This window comes from Amia ocellicauda, chromosome 7 (assembly GCF_036373705.1).
Source record: "Amia ocellicauda isolate fAmiCal2 chromosome 7, fAmiCal2.hap1, whole genome shotgun sequence".
NCBI lineage: Eukaryota > Metazoa > Chordata > Actinopteri > Amiiformes > Amiidae > Amia > Amia ocellicauda.
The window spans coordinates 14,595,591-14,614,656 of NC_089856.1; the positions used below are offsets into that span (position 1 = coordinate 14,595,591).

General features: G+C 47.8%; 1 protein-coding gene across 2 annotated transcripts; it reads left to right on the plus strand.

Moving 5' to 3' along the window:
• Positions 1 to 552: 552 nt before the first annotated feature.
• Positions 553 to 18,650, plus strand: LOC136752916 (la-related protein 4). 2 transcript variants are annotated; one of them, XM_066708630.1, is made up of 16 exons: positions 553 to 1,064; positions 10,066 to 10,207; positions 10,538 to 10,699; positions 11,353 to 11,440; positions 11,636 to 11,772; positions 11,885 to 11,988; positions 12,196 to 12,306; positions 12,442 to 12,495; positions 13,115 to 13,327; positions 13,847 to 13,950; positions 15,703 to 15,921; positions 16,297 to 16,348; positions 16,578 to 16,820; positions 17,087 to 17,220; positions 17,348 to 17,528; positions 17,629 to 18,650. In XM_066708630.1, the coding sequence occupies exons 1-16, from the start codon at positions 960 to 962 to the stop codon at positions 18,007 to 18,009; spliced, it is 2,430 nt and encodes an 809-aa protein (XP_066564727.1). In that variant the 5' UTR covers positions 553 to 959; the 3' UTR covers positions 18,010 to 18,650. The 2 variants fall into 2 exon arrangements, with proteins under 2 accessions (XP_066564727.1, XP_066564728.1); XM_066708631.1 differs by lacking the exon at positions 553 to 1,064 and adding an exon at positions 6,524 to 6,776.
• Positions 18,651 to 19,066: the final 416 nt, after the last annotated feature.

The window sequence follows — 19,066 nt, forward strand, 5'->3', positions numbered from 1 at the left end:
TGCTGCCACTGCAGGGTCACTGGCTATATATACCTCCAGCGTCCGTCACGCTGAGCCCTTGAGTGTAGTGCAGGGTTTCTGTTGAATTGCAGTGGGCCACTGCACCTTATCTGTTATACTGATGTGTTCAGACAGCAAAACAGTACTTTGTTGCACAGGTACAGAAAGTGCAAACAAATCCTCTGAGTAAAACAGCATCTGGTTATGTATGTATGTGTGTTTGTATATATGATAAACGCATACATACAGGCGTTCATGTGTATAGAAGTAGGAGGTAAAAAACAAAACAATGACACACATTGATTGAATCTGGGTCAAAAGCATAACATAATTCGGTGAAGAAATCGTTAATTAATTAATCTAGAGGAGCCTGTGTCAGTGTTCCTCTTTTTGCGGAGCGCTGTTGCTATGCGGAAAGAGTAAGGAGGTTGCTATGCGGCGTGCTCTGAGTGTTGCCCCGTTGCTAGGGAGCGCTTTGGGGAGGGAAAGACGGAGGGAGGAGCAGAGGGGGGGTGAGAGGTCGCGCTGCCTGCCGGGACAGTGGTGGTGTGTGTGTGTGTGTCGGTCAGACAGTGGCGCTGAGCTGCGCTCTGGTGAGCTGCGTGTCCCCCAGCGTCCGCTTCGGTCGTCCGGCTAGGAATGTGCTGTGCACCTCCCTGATCGGCAGAAGTACGGCTTTATCCACAGCGCAGGAGAGCACCATTTATAGGTCTCGGTCGCGTCTATCGAGTTGTAAGTTATTATAATTATAATAATTGGTTTGGGATTGTTACGGTTTAATTTTCCTCATTGATCATTTCCTGGGGGTGAGGGGGTAAAGTACAGCAGACTGCTCAACCAAAGACACGGGTCTTGTTGCATTTCTGTCACCCGGCGAGGAGAGGATCGGGCTAGCAGGGGGGAGGGCGAGGGGGCGAGCGAGCGAGCGAGGCGGGGAGGCAGAGCGCCAGGGCCGGCTCATGAGTTCGGAGCAGGGCGGAGAGCCGCAGCTGCAGCAGGAGACCCGCCGACGGGACGGAGACCGGAGATCCGAGGCCGGCGGAGACGGAGACGGAGGCGGCATGGTAAGCTGGGCCTGTCGCCGTATGAGCAGAACTCCCACCCCCACCCTCCCCACAGGGCTGGTGCAATCCATACTTCTGAGCACTGCAGCTACAAACACATCCCCTTTTTAATAATAGAAATTAAGAATCCCACTCCGTGTGTGAATTGTTTCCCCGTCGGCTAGTGCGATGGTTTTAGCATTATTGTGCGGCTGACGTGTGGTGTCGCGGTCGATTGGTCATTCATTCATTGAATTATTATTTGCTGAGTTACCGGGGTTGGTTAGATGTTTTATATAGGATTGTATGTTTCTGAACCTCGGTTAGGGTTAAATAGCCCAGACCGAGCCAACGTCTGCAATATTTAACCCCATGTTTAAACGGGTGACACCGGCATCGAAGTGTCAAATTAACGAGGCAGCTGGCTTTTGGACTTTAAGCGATCGGTTGTTTTTTTTAATACAAATTTATATAGATTTGTATGTTTTATTCCTTGAAACCGGTATATAATGGGCTGATCTCGGAATTTAAAAGTGTTACACGTATTTGCGCGTCTTGTGTAAGATGTTTTTGAGCGCTGGTGTCATCAGCACACTCTTCCATATGGCCGACGTGTGTCTGTAAGGCTACGACGGGGCCTAGTCGTTTCCCCAATCCTCGGCCTAGAGTAGTGGTAGTGGTTCTACGATTGTAGTGGTTCTCTACGACAATTTTTTCCCACGCATTAACAAACCTTAACAGTTTAATCGGGGAAACTGGTATCGAAATGTAATTCTCTGTAAAGGGAGATAGTCTGACAAGCCAAGCGCGTTGCGTTGACTTTCTATACTGTACATAATCGTCCTTGTGTCGGTAGTGAAGGGGTGGGGGGCACGGTCGTGACTGCAGTGTACTAATGTGACTTTCTACGGAATATTGCACTTTACCCCCTATCCTTCACTGTGGCTCTATCTTTCCCTCCTCCTCTCTCCTGGTATTGACAGATTAGTCTACTATTACTAACTGTTAAGTGGGCCCAGTCTCGTCAGTATGGCGTACCGAGCCGCTGCGTCCTTAGGGGTCAAATTATGTATTGGCACTGAACCTTTTTGGCTAATCTCCCAACAGTTACCTGACTAGGCCTGCTGTGTGTAAATACGTATTATTTTAAAATATATGTATTTAAATATAGAGACATTTATTGCATATCCTTTAAATAAAATACACTGAATAAAAAAGTGTAACAGAAGGAACTGGTTGGGGTGAGTCTGACATAGTCAGAGTCAGGAACCTACAGCAGTCTAGGGGGTTAACACTGCAGTTAGGCTTCCATTTACGCAACAGACTGAACCATCCCAGTTCTGACTGGACCAACCTGCACTGTGTGTGTGTGTGTGTATACAGTGAGGGAAAAAAGTATTTGATCCCCTGCTGATTTTGTACGTTTGCCCACTGCCAAAGAAATGATCATTCTATAATTTTAATGGTAGGTGTATTTTAACAGTGAGAGACAGAATAACAACAAAAAAATCCAGAAAAACGCATTTCAAAAAAGTTATAAATTGATTTGCATGTTAATGAGGGAAATAAGTATTTGATCCCCTATCAATCTGCAAGATTTCTGGCTCCCAGGTGTCTTTTATACAGGTAACAAGCTGAGATTAGGAGCACTCTCTTAAAGGGAGAGCTTCTAATCTCAGCTCGTTACCTGTATAAAAGACAACTGTCCACAGAAGCAATCAATCAATCAGATTCCAAACTCTCCACCATGGCCAAGACCAAAGAGCTGTCCAAGGGTGTCAGGGACAAGATTGTAGACCTACACAAGGCTGGAATGGGCTACAAGACCATCGCCAAGCAGCTTGGTGACGAGGTGACAACAGTTGGTGCGATTATTCGCAAATGGAAGAAACACAAAATAACTGTCAGTCTCCTTCGGTCTGGGGCTCCATGCAAGATCTCAATGATCATGAAAACAGTGAGGAATCAGCCCAGAACTACACGGGAGGATCTTGTTAATGATCTCAAGGCAGCTGGGACCATAGTCACCAAGAAAACAATTGGTAACACACTACGCCGCGAAGGACTGAAATCCTGCAGCGCCCGCAAGGTCCCCCTGCTCAAGAAAGCACATGTCCAGGCTTGTCTGAAGTTTGCCAATGAACATCTGAATGATTCAGAGAACTGGGTGAAAATGTTGTGGTCAGATGAGACCAAAATCGAGCTCTTTGGCATCAACTCAACTCGCCGTGTTTGTAGGAGGAGGAATGACCCCAAGAACACCATCCCCACTGTCAAACATGGAGGTGGAAACATTATGCTTTGGGGGTGTTTTTCTGCTAAGGGGACAGGACAACTGCACCGCATCAAAGGGATGATGGACGGGGCCATGTACCGTCAAATCTTGGGTGAGAACCTCCTTCCCTCAGCCAGGGCATTGAAAATGGGTCGTGGATAGGTATTCCAGCATGACAATGACCCAAAACTCACAGCCAAGGCAACAAAGGAGTGGCTCAAGAAGAAGCACATTAAGGTCCTGGAGTGGCCTAGCCAGTCTCCAGACCTTAATCCCATAGAAAATCTGTGGAGGGAGCTGAAGGTTCGAGTTGCCAAACGCCAGCCTCGAAACCTTAATGACTTGGAGAGGATCTGCAAAGAGGAGTGGGACAAAATCCCTCCTGAGATGTGTGCAAACCTGGTGGCCAACTACAAGAAACATCTGACCTCTGTGATTGCCAACAAGGGCTTTGCCACCAAGTACTAAGTCGAAGGGGTCCAATACTTATTTCCCTCCTTAACATGCAAATCAATTTATAACTTTTTTGAAATGCATTTTTCTGGATTTTTTTGTTGTTATTCTGTCTCTCACTGTTAAAATACACCTACCATTAAAATTATAGACTGATCATTTCTTTGTCAGTGGACAAATGTACAAAATCAGCAGGGGATCAAATACTTTTTTCCCTCACTGTATATGTGTGTGTGCATAGCACACCTCAGTTTCTCTGCCTGATATTTATTTATAAAGCCAGCACTGAAACAAAGTCACATCAATAGAGAGCGGAGAGCAGCTTGACAGCCAGCTGGGCAGTTCACACACATCTCTGACAAGCACTTGCTCAAGATTAGAATGTTGTTGTTTTTTTTTTTAAACAAATTCTCTCTAAAGAAGCTTTTTAACTGAAGGAATTAATAAAATGTATAAAACTTTATATACTTATCCGAACTGTTAAAAATTGCGTATTGAATAACTCTTTATATGTATATAAATGATATATAATGTGTGTCTGTTTTTGAGTCTGAACTTTGAATATTTCATCATAAAATGCAAATATCCTATATATTGCAAAAAATCCACAAACTGTGTAAAAGTGCTTACAGCAGGTCAGAGCCCACCAGGTAGAAAGTGTACAGTGATGGAAGGAAATAAGCATTGCATCACACTGTAAGGGCCAGTGCCTTGTGCCTCTGTAATCTGTCCCTGTGTAACACTGACATACTTCCAGCCCTTGGTAGAGGAGGTCATTCCCTGTTCTTTCCATCTTATTTTAATTAAATTGAAAGGCTTTTGAAAATAAGAACAGGCGCATTACCAGAATGGCTGCTGAGAATGGGGCTGGACACACAGCCGGTCTTGAATGAGATAAGAGGGAGGAGAAGTGCAGTATCAGGTGTAGATTCCACTGCCTGCTATTACCCCTCTTCACACACATGCATACCCCACTCCCAAAAATTGATATAGAACCACTTTTGTCCTGAACCTCTATAGTACCGATTGGCTGCATTTAAATTGTAAGCTAAACTGACACTGCAACTGAGAAACCTTTGACTGAACAATGTTTGTGTATGGAACTGCTGAAAATCTGGGGCGGTGGCGCACGTCACCCATGGTTGTGTCTTAATGTGCACAAGAGAGACGGAGAGCATGTGTGTGTGAGTGAGAATCTTTCACAGTTATTGCCACAGTGATTATTGCAGGCTATAGCTGCAATGAGGACTCTTGTTCTGGGCTCTCAATGCCTAGGCATCGATTTTACTATCCAAAAGCAGCAGCAGGCATGTGTGTGTGCAGGCATGCATACACGTGCGTGTGCATGCTTGTGTGTGTGCATGTAACTGTATGTGTGTGTAGCTTTAAGACCGGCAACAGCAAAGCAGCTGTGAGGTTCATTATGTAACCTTGCCTGTGTCCTTCGAAGGGCAAACTTTAATAAAAGTCTAACTAGCGATGGATGGATGGATGCATGCATGCATGTATTTGCCGGTGGAAGATAAGAGCTGGTCACAAGATGCACTAGGTTCTAGGCCCAGATTTACATGTGGTAACCTGACTGTAGATTGGTGACTCAGCAGGGGTTTGGGTCAGTTGTATCGGTTTGGAACAGTTAGGTCAGAAACTGCTCTGAGGAGCATGGTCGCGTGGACACCGATGCACTCAAAATGCTTACGAAATCACACCACTCAGCACATTCCCTCCTCCTCAACAACAACAACAATAATAACAGCAGTCACAGGGATCAGAGCAATGCTACTGCAGGATGCAGTGGTTCAGTGACTTGTGATTTTTGTCTGATTTGTATAGCTTTTGGAAGGGAGAAAACCATCTCTGGGGGTCAAAGGTCTGATGGTTTTTCTCTTTTGGGGAGTTTCTCTCCTGTGTGCCTCATGGTTGTATGTTGATTCCTGTGCTTCTGCGATGACCTTGACAGTTTTACACCTGTGAAAGGGGCCTTGAGAAGGGCGTTCTATCAAATAAACATTGAATTGGATTATGGGTGTAGCTATAAACACTGCTGGTTTGTGGCTCCTAGGGGCCAAGCCTGCCACACCACTCTTGCACACCAATGTGCTGTGGGAGGGAGACTCACCGGTGGCCCAGTAGTTCAGTCTCCTTTCCAGGCTCTGAGGTCCTGTGATGGGAAGATGGTGGGATCAGCTCATTGTTGAGCAGTTCCTTTAATCTATATGGATTCCTAAGAGATCTATATATATGTGTTTGTGTGTGTGTATGTACATAATATATATATGTGTGTGTGTGTATAAATATGTATATATGTTGTAATTAGTTTGTTTTTTCCTGACTTTTTTTTCCCCCTGAATCCAGTCTGGATTGTTCTGTACAGGTGGTTGTTTTTTTATGTGTCCTGTGAGGTGGGGGGGCAGCAGATAGGGTAACTTTCCCTTGAAAATACTATTAAGGAAAAGAGAGTTCAATATAGTGCAATACACAAGCAACACGTCCTGCAAACTTTTAAACTGGATGTGGCTCGCTCTCTGTCTCGTGTTCCGCTTTTGCGCCATCCCGTCCTTGCAGCCCTGCGCCCATGTGCTCGGCCCGCTGTCAGCCATGCTGCGGCGTTGGGGGCGGGATCCCGGAAGCAGAAACGGCGGTATCACGAGCGGAAAGGGTCTATCTGTCAACTGTGGCGGAATTGACTGACAGTATTCTCCGCCAATGTGGAGGCTGAGATTGGTGGCTCAGTGGTGTTGGGGGGGAGGTGTATGTGTGCGCGAGTGTTTGAGAGGGAGGAGGCAAGGAGGGGAAGAGAGTGAGAGTGAAGGCCGGTTGAAATACTTTTTTTTTTTTTTGCATGCTCGTCTGTTTTGCCGAATTGCTTTATTTAATTTATTTCAAAACTTTTATTTATTTATTTAACACCCGTTAAGATTCGGACAAATTAAACGGCGACACGGGTAGTGGGGGATTGGAGACTGGTTTCGTGGCGTGGACGGAGAATGCTGCTGTTTGTGGAGGTAAGAAGACGTGCGTGTCGCGTCGGGGTTTAAAGTGCGGGCTGGGACTCGCGGCGGCAGGGCGGGCTGCATGGACCCGGCACAGGCAGGTCCATGTGACTGGGCTAACACAAGGCCTCAGAGCCGGCCTCCCTGACCCCTGTGCCACCACAGACCACTGAAACAACCCGGAGCTCTATTCCAAGCCCGAAGTGCCCTACACTCTTACATTTTAATATTTCAGTGACTTCAAAGCGCGAGAGGGAGAGCACGCGTGTAACATGGCGTGTTAGCGGAGCGTATCCTTACAACCCAACCCCCACGCATTACGCGGCTCCCAGGTCTGTCGCGGTTATACTCGGCTAAGTTGCCCAAGTCGGGTTTTTCTTGACTTTTTATTTGTAAGGATGTTATTTATTTGCTGAAGAGTTTGAATCGACCATAAATGAGTGTGTGTGTGAGAGAACAAAACTGGATATACCCTTCAGTCTTCCAACCCGTCCGCCGTTCCCGAGTCTTCTCAACACAGTCAGACTCTTCTGCCCGTGTATTAAATATTTTTGTGTTTCAAGTCTCCTGTCCTGTTCTCGCTGGCCCTCTCTGTGAGGCATGACAGATATACAGGTCTAAATGTTCCTGTGAATATACACCAAGGGGCTGTGAAGGTCGTATCTGTACTATATATATATATTTGTTTTGTTTTTTTGTTATGCCAGTGGATTATATCTTATTGTACTTGATCTTAGTGTGTGTGTGTATATGTATGTAATATATATATACACGCCATCCATACTCGGAAATATATATTTTAGTCGGCTAACTGTAATTGCGGGAGTCTGCTTGCAGCGGTGTGTGCGCGCGGTGCGCTGGCTCGAGGTTCGTATTGGAGCCCGTAGAAGCACGAGCGCGCCTGCACCGGGGCTCGCTCTTTTCGGAGGGTGACGTCATTCTTCCGTGTCTCCCAGCTGGTTGCATTTTGCTTTAACTAGGGAATACACTCCCGGGTGCTTTTTTCCCGGGGTTTTGGGATTGTTGTTTTTAAAATTCCGGGATTAAAAAGAGCTTCCCAGATAACACACACATTATTACGTTGATGCAACGCTGGGTTATTTTTAAATGTAATAATTATAATGCAACTAACAGAATTAACGAAAACAACAAAACTAATAGCCTATTGCTTTCTTAAGTACGTTAACGTTTTTATTTATGTATCACGCCATGGATCGCATTGAATGTTAAACAGATTGTTGTAGTACTAAGTAGACTAGAGTCTCGGAGATGAGACGAATGCATTATTAGACGAACTATAATGTAGAATATATACTACACTAATATATAAAAAAACATTATGTACTAGAATAATCCATGCTTTTTATGTAACGATCGAGAAAACCTAGTTAGGCCGTGAATTTAGACAAATTGCACATTTGCGCACAAAACAGCCACAAGCACTAGACGACTACTACTAATACACTAAAACATACAATGAGCAGTTAAACATTATATACAATAGGCCTATGGTTTGTAGGTTTTATTTGTTTCTTAATACAGCAATTTTAGACCAAAGCGTATGTTGTGTACAGAACACAGTGCGGCTAAAATGCGATTTCGGACTCCACACTGGTTTGGTAGAGTTGACATCAGAAAGTTAATGTTAATTGTAGGTACAGCCCCCGTCCCCCTGCGCTTTCAAAGAGGAACCATTCTGTGTTGATGCAGTTCATCACGCATCAGCAGCAGCGTCTTGTCGCTCACGCAGCTCATGAACTTCAGCTGCTCCTTTAAAGCTGCAGTCCGCGGGACCCTAGCAGTGCCTTCCTCTGCTCATCTCGGGCTGGAATCTGCTGGTGGTTGTACTTCAGATTGACATTTTGAACAGATGACGAGTCTCTCTGTATTAATTCTTGAACATTTTCTTTTATAAATGGCTTACAGCACGGAGTACAATAATTACTGCGCCGTCACATTTTTCATTAGCAATAGTCCCGTGATCCCGGGTATTTCAAGTTTTCAATCCCGCTATTTCGGGACTAGAAAATTGGATTCCCTAGCTTTAACCCATATTTATTGACCAGTGGGACTATTATTATTCCCCAACTCAGTGTTCTGACATAATCAGAATAAACTCCAATATATAACCCTTTATGTATGTGCATATATAGTTGTGTAACTTCTGTTTGTCCAAGGCCACTCCCATTCAAAGAAGATACAAGTTTCAGTGTCAAAGGCTGACAGTAGGAACAGTGATTTGTGTTTGTAACGATTAACTTGTACCCTGAAACCTAGTTTTGACAGCCCGTCTAAAATTATATTTTCTCCAGTAAAATAAAATCGCCTTGTCTAGCATTATGATAAAGGCAGGTAAACTGGCATCTGAATCTGACTGTATGGCTGGGCAGACTGCAGTGCGGGCCCTGGCCACAGTCTGATTTCAGTTGTACCTTTATAAAAACTGCTGTGAATGCGAGTGTCAGTACAGGCTCTGTGTGTAATCAGATTATCAGGGGTAAATGCGGCCCTATTTTAAACCTGTGTTGCCTATGGAGAGGGAAGCAGGGCTGTGTATTTATAGGTGCAGAAAGCACAGGGTCTTCTGAATGGGGCACAGAGCAGCAAGGTTGTTGCAGGCCTTGCTGCAGCCTGGCACTGAAACAGGACATCCCTGCACCAGCTTGTGATTCCTGCAGCTTGTGTCACTGTTGCAAAAATAGTGTCTCGTGGTTGCATTTTTCAAGGGCTTGTACAAGATACTTTAACACATTTGGGTACATTATTGCAATTATAAAATTCTGTAGCCACCCTGCTGGACAGCAAGCTCTTTATTTACTGTCCTAATGATCAGCTCACATCGTGTGTCCATTTCTCCATGGCAATGCGAGTTATTCACTGTTTTATTGTATTTTGTATTGCGCTTATATTTTGTAAGTCGCCCTGGACAAGCACATCTGCTAAGAAATAATTCAGAAACACAATCACAGTTTAAAGTAAAGGAAGAATCATGAGAAGTTGTATAGTGGTTTTAAAAACTGTTCTCCACAGCAGGAACTTCTATCAGATGATGCATTTTAGGAGAAGCGTTATTGTTTCTGTAACTCTTCGTTTGTAACGTGAACTTGAATGTATGCTCCTGGGGCCGATCTGATCCAAACTCCTAAAACTGTCACCACTCTCTCTCTCAGACAGAGACTGGAATCACACACTGGTATAACAAATTATACATTTAATTTGCTTCTGTTGATTTGAACACTAAAGTTATGCATGAAACTTCCCTTCTGGTGGCTGATGCATTGTGCTCTCTCCCCCTCTTCAGGTGACCTCGAAAGGTGCAGGCCTGAACCCTAACGCGAAGGTGTGGCAGGAGATCCCAACGGGGGGCGGTGAGGGGTCAGCCACCCCCAATGACAGCGAAGGCTCTCCATGGCCACAGGAAGCCCCCTCCCACATCCCTGAGGGTGAGCTGCACTGCTGCCCCTCGAACCCACACCAAGCCTGACCCTTTCTCTCCCTCTCAACTCTTGCATGTTTTCTACTGCTACTCGCTCATTCTTTGTCCTCTTTCCCATTGAAAATTAATTTTGTTCCTTCCTCTACCCTTCTCTCTCTCCCTCTCTCTCTGCACTGTTCTCTTACCCTCTTTCTCATTCACTTTCTCAAGGTCTTGTGCCTTTCATTTCTTTCACTCACTCTTTCTTCTTAATGAAGAAGAGTCTGGCTGCAGCTGTGCCTCACACCCCCTTCAGTGATTCCACACTGACCCTGCTGTCTTTTCTCTCCCCGGGCAGGTTACCCAGAGGCGCCCCCTGATGGCTGTAAGCAGTATAGCATGATGTTCTCCAGCATGCCGGATAGCAGCAGCCCCAGCGATCCCCCGGAGCAGACTGTCAATGGCATGGACCCCTCTGAGCTCCCCTTCCCACTTTACGAGGGACCATCGGGCAGTGCTGGTCAGTGTAGCCGCACACATGCATGCAGTTACCTTACCTCTGACAGACAGTGCTCTCCATATACGTGCTCACTGCTGGTTGGTTGTTCGACCTTGTCATTGAGCTCAGTACCTATTGGCGGACATTATTATTATTATTATTTATTTCTTGGCAGACGCCCTTGTCCAGGGCGACATAACAAATATATGTGCAATACAAAGTGCATTAATACAGAGCAATTCATGGCATAATACATTTTACAAATTCACAGTTTACACAAGTGTATATGAGATATACAGTAAACAATATAACGTATTGCATCCTAGAATGACAAAGCTGATATGTGCAGACAAGATATTAAGTCAGTTAAGAGCTAAGGGAAAGGGAGTGTAGGGGATATCAAAATAAACAATACAAGTGCAAGTAATGCAAAGGCAAGCGTATGACAAAACTAGGCCCATTGTTTCAGATCAGCTTGGTGCTGATTAGTCTACAGGGCCCACAGTGGAGATTTCTAGTTGTTCTGTGTTGTGTGGGGGGTATGGAGTTGCTTGTCCAGTCTTCTGTAGGGTAGAGTGGAGGAGTTATTGACTTGGTCTCTTTGTCTCTGTGTGTGTGTGTGTTGGTGAACTGTGTGTGCGTGTGTCCTTGCGTTTGCATATGCGTGCCTGCAGGAGAGGGCGATCTGTCAGAGGAGCAGCCTGTCCCTGCGGAGAACCTGCGCGAGTCCCTGAAGAAACAGCTGGAGTTCTGCTTCTCCAGGTGAGGGAGGGAGTGGGGGAAGCTGGGGGTGCAAGAGGTTTGCATGGGAATTTCAATATTCAAAAGTTGCACACAGTCAATGCAGTATCAGAACATGGGGAAGTCTGGTCAGGAAGGGAGCTGTGAGGAGGGGTTAGACATGAGCCACAAAGTACACTTCTAATACTTTTCTCCCCCCCCCCCCCCCCCCACCAGAGAGAACCTGTCGAAGGACCTGTACTTGATGTCACAGATGGACAGTGACCAGTTTGTGCCCATCTGGACCATCGCCAGCATGGAGGGCATCAAGATCCTGACCACTGACCTGCAGCTCATACTGGATGTCCTGAGGTGTAGGTGTTTCATCGCCTCTTTGTGGTGGTGGTTGTTGTTGTTGTTGTTACTCCATTCTTTAAATGTACTGAAAAGCCCCCCCATGAGCTGCTCTGCTCTCCCCCACTGCAGCGTCCCCAATGGTGCAGGTGGATGAGAAGGGAGAGAAGGTGCGGCCCAACCACAAGCGCTGCATCATCATCCTGAGAGAGGTGCCCGAGACCACCCCTGTGGAGGTGAATGCACACGCCCTTTTATACCTGTTCTTGCATGTGTGAAAAGAGACAAAAAAAACAAAACTATAGTGTATAATATAGTTTAAAAATAATTTCACCAAAGAAACATCTAACACTCACATCTGCTGTCTCATTCACCATTTCACATTCCTCCCTCCTTCTCTCTCTCTCTCTCTCTCTCTCTCTCTCTCTCTCTCTCTCTCTCAGGAGGTGGAGGCTCTGTTCAGGCATGACAACTGTCCCAAGGTCATCAGTGTGGAGTTCGCCCATAACAACAACTGGTACATCACATTCCAGTCTGACACTGATGCACAGCAGGTGAGTCACAGTGGGCTTGTTGGGGGGGATTTTGCATTTCACTCTGGCCCGGCACACAGTCCCTGACCTCTGTCTGTATGGAGATGCCCCTGCCCTTCTGACTGGTAACTTGGCTGCACTGTGTTTGTTCTTCAGGCCTACAGGTATTTAAGGGAAGACGTGAAAACATTTCAGGGGAGACCGATCATGGTGAGTGAACTTTGACCTCATTCCTTTAACTAGTTTTTTTGCTTTTCATTATTTAATTTGAATTAGATCATTAAATGTGCCCCCCCCCAGTGATGATCAGTATCGCGCTTCGAAGGAGACGGGCCACTGAAGCTGTGGGTGACCTCTGCTCCTTCCTCTCCTCCCCTCCTCTACTCTTATCCTACCTTTTATCTTTTCTGGCTTGCCTTTACCCTCTCTTCCTCGCCCACCCTCCCCCACCTTCTCCCGCCCTCCTTCCTTCAGCCCGTCAGCCCAGTGTGTCTTGTCCTGATGACTGCTGAGATTATGAGATCTGAGGGGAGACGGGGGTGTCCTGGACAGGCCCCTGTCACTTAGCTGCCCCACATGTGCTGCTGTGTTTTTGTGGGGCTTTCAGAGTCATGGTTATTGTGCATCCCAGCTCTACAGAGACCCTGCTTAGTGGTGTTCCTTACTGGAGGAATCCTACTAGAGCTGCTGACCTTGTCCTCTCCTTTACAAATTACAAGTTCCTCTTGTTTGTTGTAAATGAAACCAAACAGACCATTTCCTTCTCCTGTTTCTAATCCCGTCTTGTATTTCTGTCCCTCCCCTACTCCCCCCTCCACCTCTCCTGCAGGCAAGGATAAAGGCCATCAACACATTCTTTGCGAAGAACGGGTACCGCAGCCTGGACTCCAGCGTGTTTTCACAGCAGAGCCAGAGCCCGTCCCAGTACAGCTCCCCACTCTACATGCAGCACGTGTACAGCCCACAGCAGCAGTTCCCACTTTACGGCATTGTGCCCCCCACCTGGTCCCCCTCTCCGACGCCGTACTTCGAAACCCCCCTGGTGAGGCCCTCCATCCTGTTTGACCTGCTCACTTCAGTACACAGCACAGACACCACACACAGTGCACACACTACGCACTGCAAAATGCACACACCCTATCTCTGACCTTGTCCTTATCGGTTAATGCTGGTTCCTCAGCTTCTCTATAAAGCTGCTCTTCCTCTCTGACCCAGTGATGAGAAATTGATGCGCATAGAGGGAATCAGGGGGGCTGTGCAGTGAAGAGTCTCGGGGGGGTCTTTATACCATACACCTTCCCTCTTTCTTCCCCCTCTCCTCTCTCGGTTCCCCCCCCCCCCCCCCCGGGTTTTGTGACCTGCTGTGCCTGACCCAGCCCAATGAGCGTTCAGATTATGAGATCTGAGGGTCAGGGGGGAAGGACGGAGTGTATACTCCAGCTCTGCTCTGCATTTATATTCTTGCTCAGGGGCCCAGTCTTGTGGTTCTGAGCTGCCAGTGTCCTAGGGTGACACTCCCATGTTAATTATTTTTTTCTTCCTCTTCCTTCCATTTCTCCAGGCTCCTTTCCCCAACAGTGGCTTTGTGAATGGCTTCAGCTCCCCAGGGAGCTACAAGGGCAGCTCCAGTTCCCTGAACCTGGGTCGGCCCTTCAACAGGAACCGGTAAGTCCCAGAGGCAGGAAGGTTTTGGGGGGCAACAGCAGTGCTGTGTGTTGTGTACTGGGTGGGTTATGGTATAGAGCAGTATATATTGTTTAGAATACACTGGTCCTGGAGAGTGCCCCAGAGGCTCATGGGAGTAGCTCTCATAGATGCCTTTATTCTCTTCAAGAAAGGGACCGAAGAAAATATGACGACTGTAGTTCAGGGACACTACCACGACTGATAGGGAGACATTAACTGATCAGAAATGAGAAATTGATGCCAGATTGCAGAGTCTGCTCAAACAGCATGTACTGAGGTCATGTACTGAAAGGAGCACTAAGAATTCTTCTGCAAAACCTTCCCAGATAAACCAGCACTGTGCCCCACTTCCTGCTCTGTACCACACAAAACTGGACTACAAACCTCATTGAGTGAGGTTTCAGTGTGTACACAGATTTGTGTAGTGTATATTTAACAGTATTTCAATGATTGAATCACAATGTGTTCCTGTGTATATTATCACAAAGAATCATATCTAATCATAACTAAGAAATCACATTGATTTTAATTAAAGATATTGGCTTTATACAAATATATTTATAGAAAAAGAGATGCATTGATTTAAACATTTGTATACAGCACTTTTTACTTGATTTATATATTATATAAAGGGGACCAGATTAGCGACTGATTAATGACTTGATTGCTCCACCCCCCTCAAGAACAGCCTAGAGTAATTAAGGTGTGGCCAGGGCGCAGACCTGAAGTGGAGGGGGATAGGCCCCCAGTGGGGAAAGTCAGTGGACAACTCTCTGCCGTAGCTGTACACTGTGCCGTGACCAACAGTCACCCTGTGCTCTCCTGACTCAGCTTGTAACCCTTGCATGCTCTTTTTCTCTCGCTTTCTCTGTCATTACTGTCCCCACAGTGTCCCACTCTACTCAAGAAAGAATGTGATAAGTGCCTTCAGGTACAGGATTATATCTTCCTTTCTCATCAGAATCATCATCCCATGAACGTCTGCTCTGGGCCGAACGGCCTCTGTTCTCATTACATGTCATTTACTCACTGGCTGGTCTTGGCAGCTGTACTGGGATCTGTGTGTTAGGTACTATGACTGGAGTCAGTCTGGGCTGCTGATACTGATTGGACGTGCTAGCTGTCTATCAGTCTCTCTTCTTTTTCCCCTCTTCTCTCGCTGGTTGTGGTGCTTTTGCAGCAGTGCCCCAACCAGACAGTTCTCCCCAATGCTGCAGATGCATATTGTACTGCAGAAAACAAACTTACATACCCATCCACCTGTACACCAGGTCCCTGTACAGCAGTGTCCAGCTCCATCTGCACAGACTACCTCCTCCACCCCTCCAGCATGGATCACTGCCCCGTCTGTGAGCTTGTGCAGCCCAGCCGGCTGGCGTGGGGCTGCTAGGTGATGGCCACTCCTGTTCCCATGTCTTCTAAGGCCTGAATATCTTAAGTTGGTTTCAACCAGGACTAGAAAAGACATTGTAGCCAACAGTGTGACATACAGACTTCAATCTGTGATGGAAAATGTTTTATTGTTGTATCCTCTGATTAGGTTGGCTGGGCTGGACTCTTATCAGACTGGGAGATTTATTTATTCATGTATTTTTTTTTTTTTACCTCCTTTTTAATTTATGGTCTCCATCCTTTTTCTTCTCACCCTACTCTCCCTCTCCATCTTTGTTCTCCCTCTGCCTCTCCCTCTGTCCTGCTCTTATCTCTCCTCTCTGCTTTTCTTCCCCGCAGGAACCACGTGAAGCCTCATCCCCGGTCAGGCGAAGGTGCCCCCCCGTCTGTGCCCCCCCTGCCACTTGTGGAGGGCCTGTCAGGGCAGCGCAGCCCCCAGCCCCCCCGCACCGGCCCTGCCCTCACCCCTACTGACCTCAGTCCCAGCTTTGGCCTGAAGGACACCAACCTTCCGCCCACTGAGCTCAACGGAGACATCGGCATGGCCGGTCGTGGCAGGTGGGCCAGTGTGCTTTCTCTCGGTTGTTGAAAAAATAATTAAGTTTCTTTTAGAAGTCTCTTGGAGGAAAGGGGCGAGGTCAGGCATGAGGGGGGGTGTGACAGACTGATGCGCATGGAGGGAATCCAAGGCTCTGGGGCAATCGGCTGTGGGCATCCTTTACCTCTGTTCCTGTGTTCTTTTGTTCTCCTCCTCCCTCCTCTATCTACCCCCCACCCACCTGGAGCTGTGCGTCCCAGGGTGTGACCTGGCACAGTGAGCATTGATATCTGAGGGCCCAAGTTACATCTCTACCCTCTTAACACAATCTTAATGGATTAGACTATCACTCGTGGCTGTGTTGTAACCCTGCTCCTCGCTGTGTCTGTGTGCAGGAGGGGTGCCTACAGAGCGACGCGGCGGAGGAGAGAGGACGAGCGCAGCATGGTGAGACTGGACTGGCACTGTGGTTGGTGGGGGGTGTTGTTCCTGAGCTGCTGGTTTAGCTTGTTGCTGATTCCCTGGTAGAGATGTTTACTTCTTGGCTGAAGCCTCTGTCTGAGATGTCTCCTGTTCCATACAGACTTGTTCGAAATACATTGCATGGGGTTAAAAACGCATACTGAAAATGACATCAGTGCCATTCGTCTAAACTTTCTCTCTTCCCCCTCTACAGAGGCCACCCCCACTGACAGAGATCAAGGTGCAGCCCCCCAATTTTGAACTGGTCCCCTCCAACTTCCCCCCGCTGCCGGGCTCCCAGGTCAGCGCCCAAGGGGAGCCCACCCAGGAGCCACGGCTGGCTGATGTGGTCCGGGGCCTGGGCCGGGAGCGAGCCTGCGCACCACCCACCTCTGGCCCACGCAGTGTTGCGGCACCGCTGCCCCACGCCCAGGAGAGCAGACCCAACCAAAGCCTGGTCAGTCTCACTAGGGATTTGAAGAAGGGGGTGTGGCCTGATTTGGGGGAGGATGGACAGTAGGAGGAAGGGGACCCTCTCGGGAGCTCTGTTAGAACTGGAAGATGACAGTCCTGTAGCACTCCAGGGCCAATGCTGGGAAGCAGTGGCTCAGAGTAGCACCCCATGTTTGTCAGTGCAGGATTTGCAGGTGTGGTAGTATGCCCATGACTGGTGCTGACTGCTTTTCCTGTTATCCCCACCCCCTCACCCTCCTCTTTCTGCAGCACGAGCCCGGTAATGAACCCCCGGGTAGCTCCAGCTGTGTCCAGGAGGAGGCAGTGTCCAGCGCCAGCTCCACCCAGCCCGCAGTCAAATCGTCTAACTCCGCCCCCACACCCTGCGAGCCCCTGGCCTCCAGGTGAGCACAGATACAGACTAGCTGACAGGCAGGATGAGCTGCTGGGACCTGTATGTGTGAGCTTTATGTGCCTACCCCAGTGGAACTGCCTTCCTTATTGCTTCAGTTGATTTCTCTTTCTCTGCAGTGCCACTCAGCAGGAGAAGAAGCAGGAGAAGCCCGAAACCCCCAAAGACACACCAGTCTCCTCTGCCCCGCCTACAACGATGGTTCAGCCCTCCATGACCACCAAGCCCTCCCGAGCCACAGCCACCAACACCACCACTGCCACCGCTCCCCTTCTTTCAACCACCTTGACCCCTGCCCTGGTAAGACCGCTCTCGTAACATCCCCCACCAGCCAGATACAATCCAAAACTGTGGAAATGGCTAAAATTTGAACCTGACCTCTTGCCTCTCTGCCTCGCAGGAGCCCCGGAAGCTGAGCTATGCAGAAGTATGTCAACGGCCCCCGAAGGACCCCCCCCCGCCAGCCCCTACACAGCCCCTGAGAGAGCTGAGAGTGAACAAGGCTGACGATCCCACCGCTGCTGCCCCCACCCCTGCCCCCACTGCTGATAAGCAGAGCCCCCCACCAGAGAAATCTGCTGAAGGCAAGACATCGGAGGGACGCCCCCAACGGGACTCCCTGGGCCCCTACCGCAGCAATGGACCCCCCAGGACGGGTGGCACCGGGCTAAAACTGCGAGAACAGCAGCGGCGCCCCCCACTCACTCGCCGGCACTCCCCTCAGGGGGTGCCCCGGCGCAGCGGCAAAGAACAGAACATTCCACCGCGCTCGCCAAAGTAAAACGCACGGCAATGAGAGACATGAACAAACTAAATATGTTTAAAAAAATAAAATTACAAAAAACTTTCAAAAAAAATTAAAATTAAAACAGAATGGGGGGGAAATATCTATAGATAAATATATCTTCACCGCGGACTGGTGGCAGCACGAGACGGTGCTGTCAGACCTCTGAGGAACACACTGCAAGTGGGACACAGGTGGAGAGGAATTGAAATCAATGAATGAAACGGCTAATAAGAAATGGACAGAGCACAGGTAGGGGACTCGCCCGCCCAGCTCTGAGCTGTGCCGCAGGAGCACATTTAATTGGTCTCTGCACCATTCTTCACTGGCCCTGGAGAGGAATTGGAACAGTAGTTGAGATTTTTCTTCTATTTAATTTTTTTTGTGTAATTTTAGGTTTGGTTTGGTGGTGCTGGGCTGCGGGTGGGAGGGGTGGGGGTTGTAATCTGAGAACAGGAAGTTGGGCTGTTAGGAGTGCGTGCACTGGCAGGCTGACCGTTCATGTACAGAAGCGTCTATATATAACGCCCAGCGCTGGCAAGGGGGAGCATTCCACTATGAAATGGAAATCCCTTAAGCCAGTCGCTGCCTTTTTTCTTTTTTCTGCTGAACTTTGCTGTGCAAGTGGAGTGGGGGGGGGGGGGGGGATGAAGTGGGGCACAGACACTATATCAGGTGTAGCTCTTAAGGGGTGGGGGGAGGGTTGAAGACTGTGATTGTTGGGGCTGGAGTGGGATGGCTGTGCTGTTTGTCTGCTGGAGTTTCCAGCTGTACTCAGCTCTGTCCTGTGCAGCTCAAACTTTAAGTTGTTGATGTGTGTATCAAGTGAGGCGTTGGGGGGTGGTTGGGTGATTGGGTTGTTGGGGGGATCAGACAAAAGAATGGTTCTGACCACTTGAATAGTTTATATACACATACATTTTTTTTTCTTTAATAGAGAATTATGGATTTAAATTAGCAGTTTTGAAATGTGGGTTCATTGGTATCATAATAAGTTATAATTTGGCTAATTGTTTGAATGACGAGTGAACCCGAATAATCCCCCGCCCTCACA

Excerpts from the sequence above, each read along its gene's own strand:
- LOC136752916 (XM_066708630.1), top strand. The coding sequence starts at position 960 with ATGAGTTCGGAGCAGGGCGGAGAGCCGCAGCTGCAGCAGGAGACCCGC. Across the intron at positions 15,922-16,296 it reads GGCATGGCCGGTCGTGGCAG|GAGGGGTGCCTACAGAGCGA; the intron begins GTGGGCCAGTGT and ends GTCTGTGTGCAG. Across the intron at positions 16,821-17,086 it reads GCAGACCCAACCAAAGCCTG|CACGAGCCCGGTAATGAACC; the intron begins GTCAGTCTCACT and ends CTCTTTCTGCAG.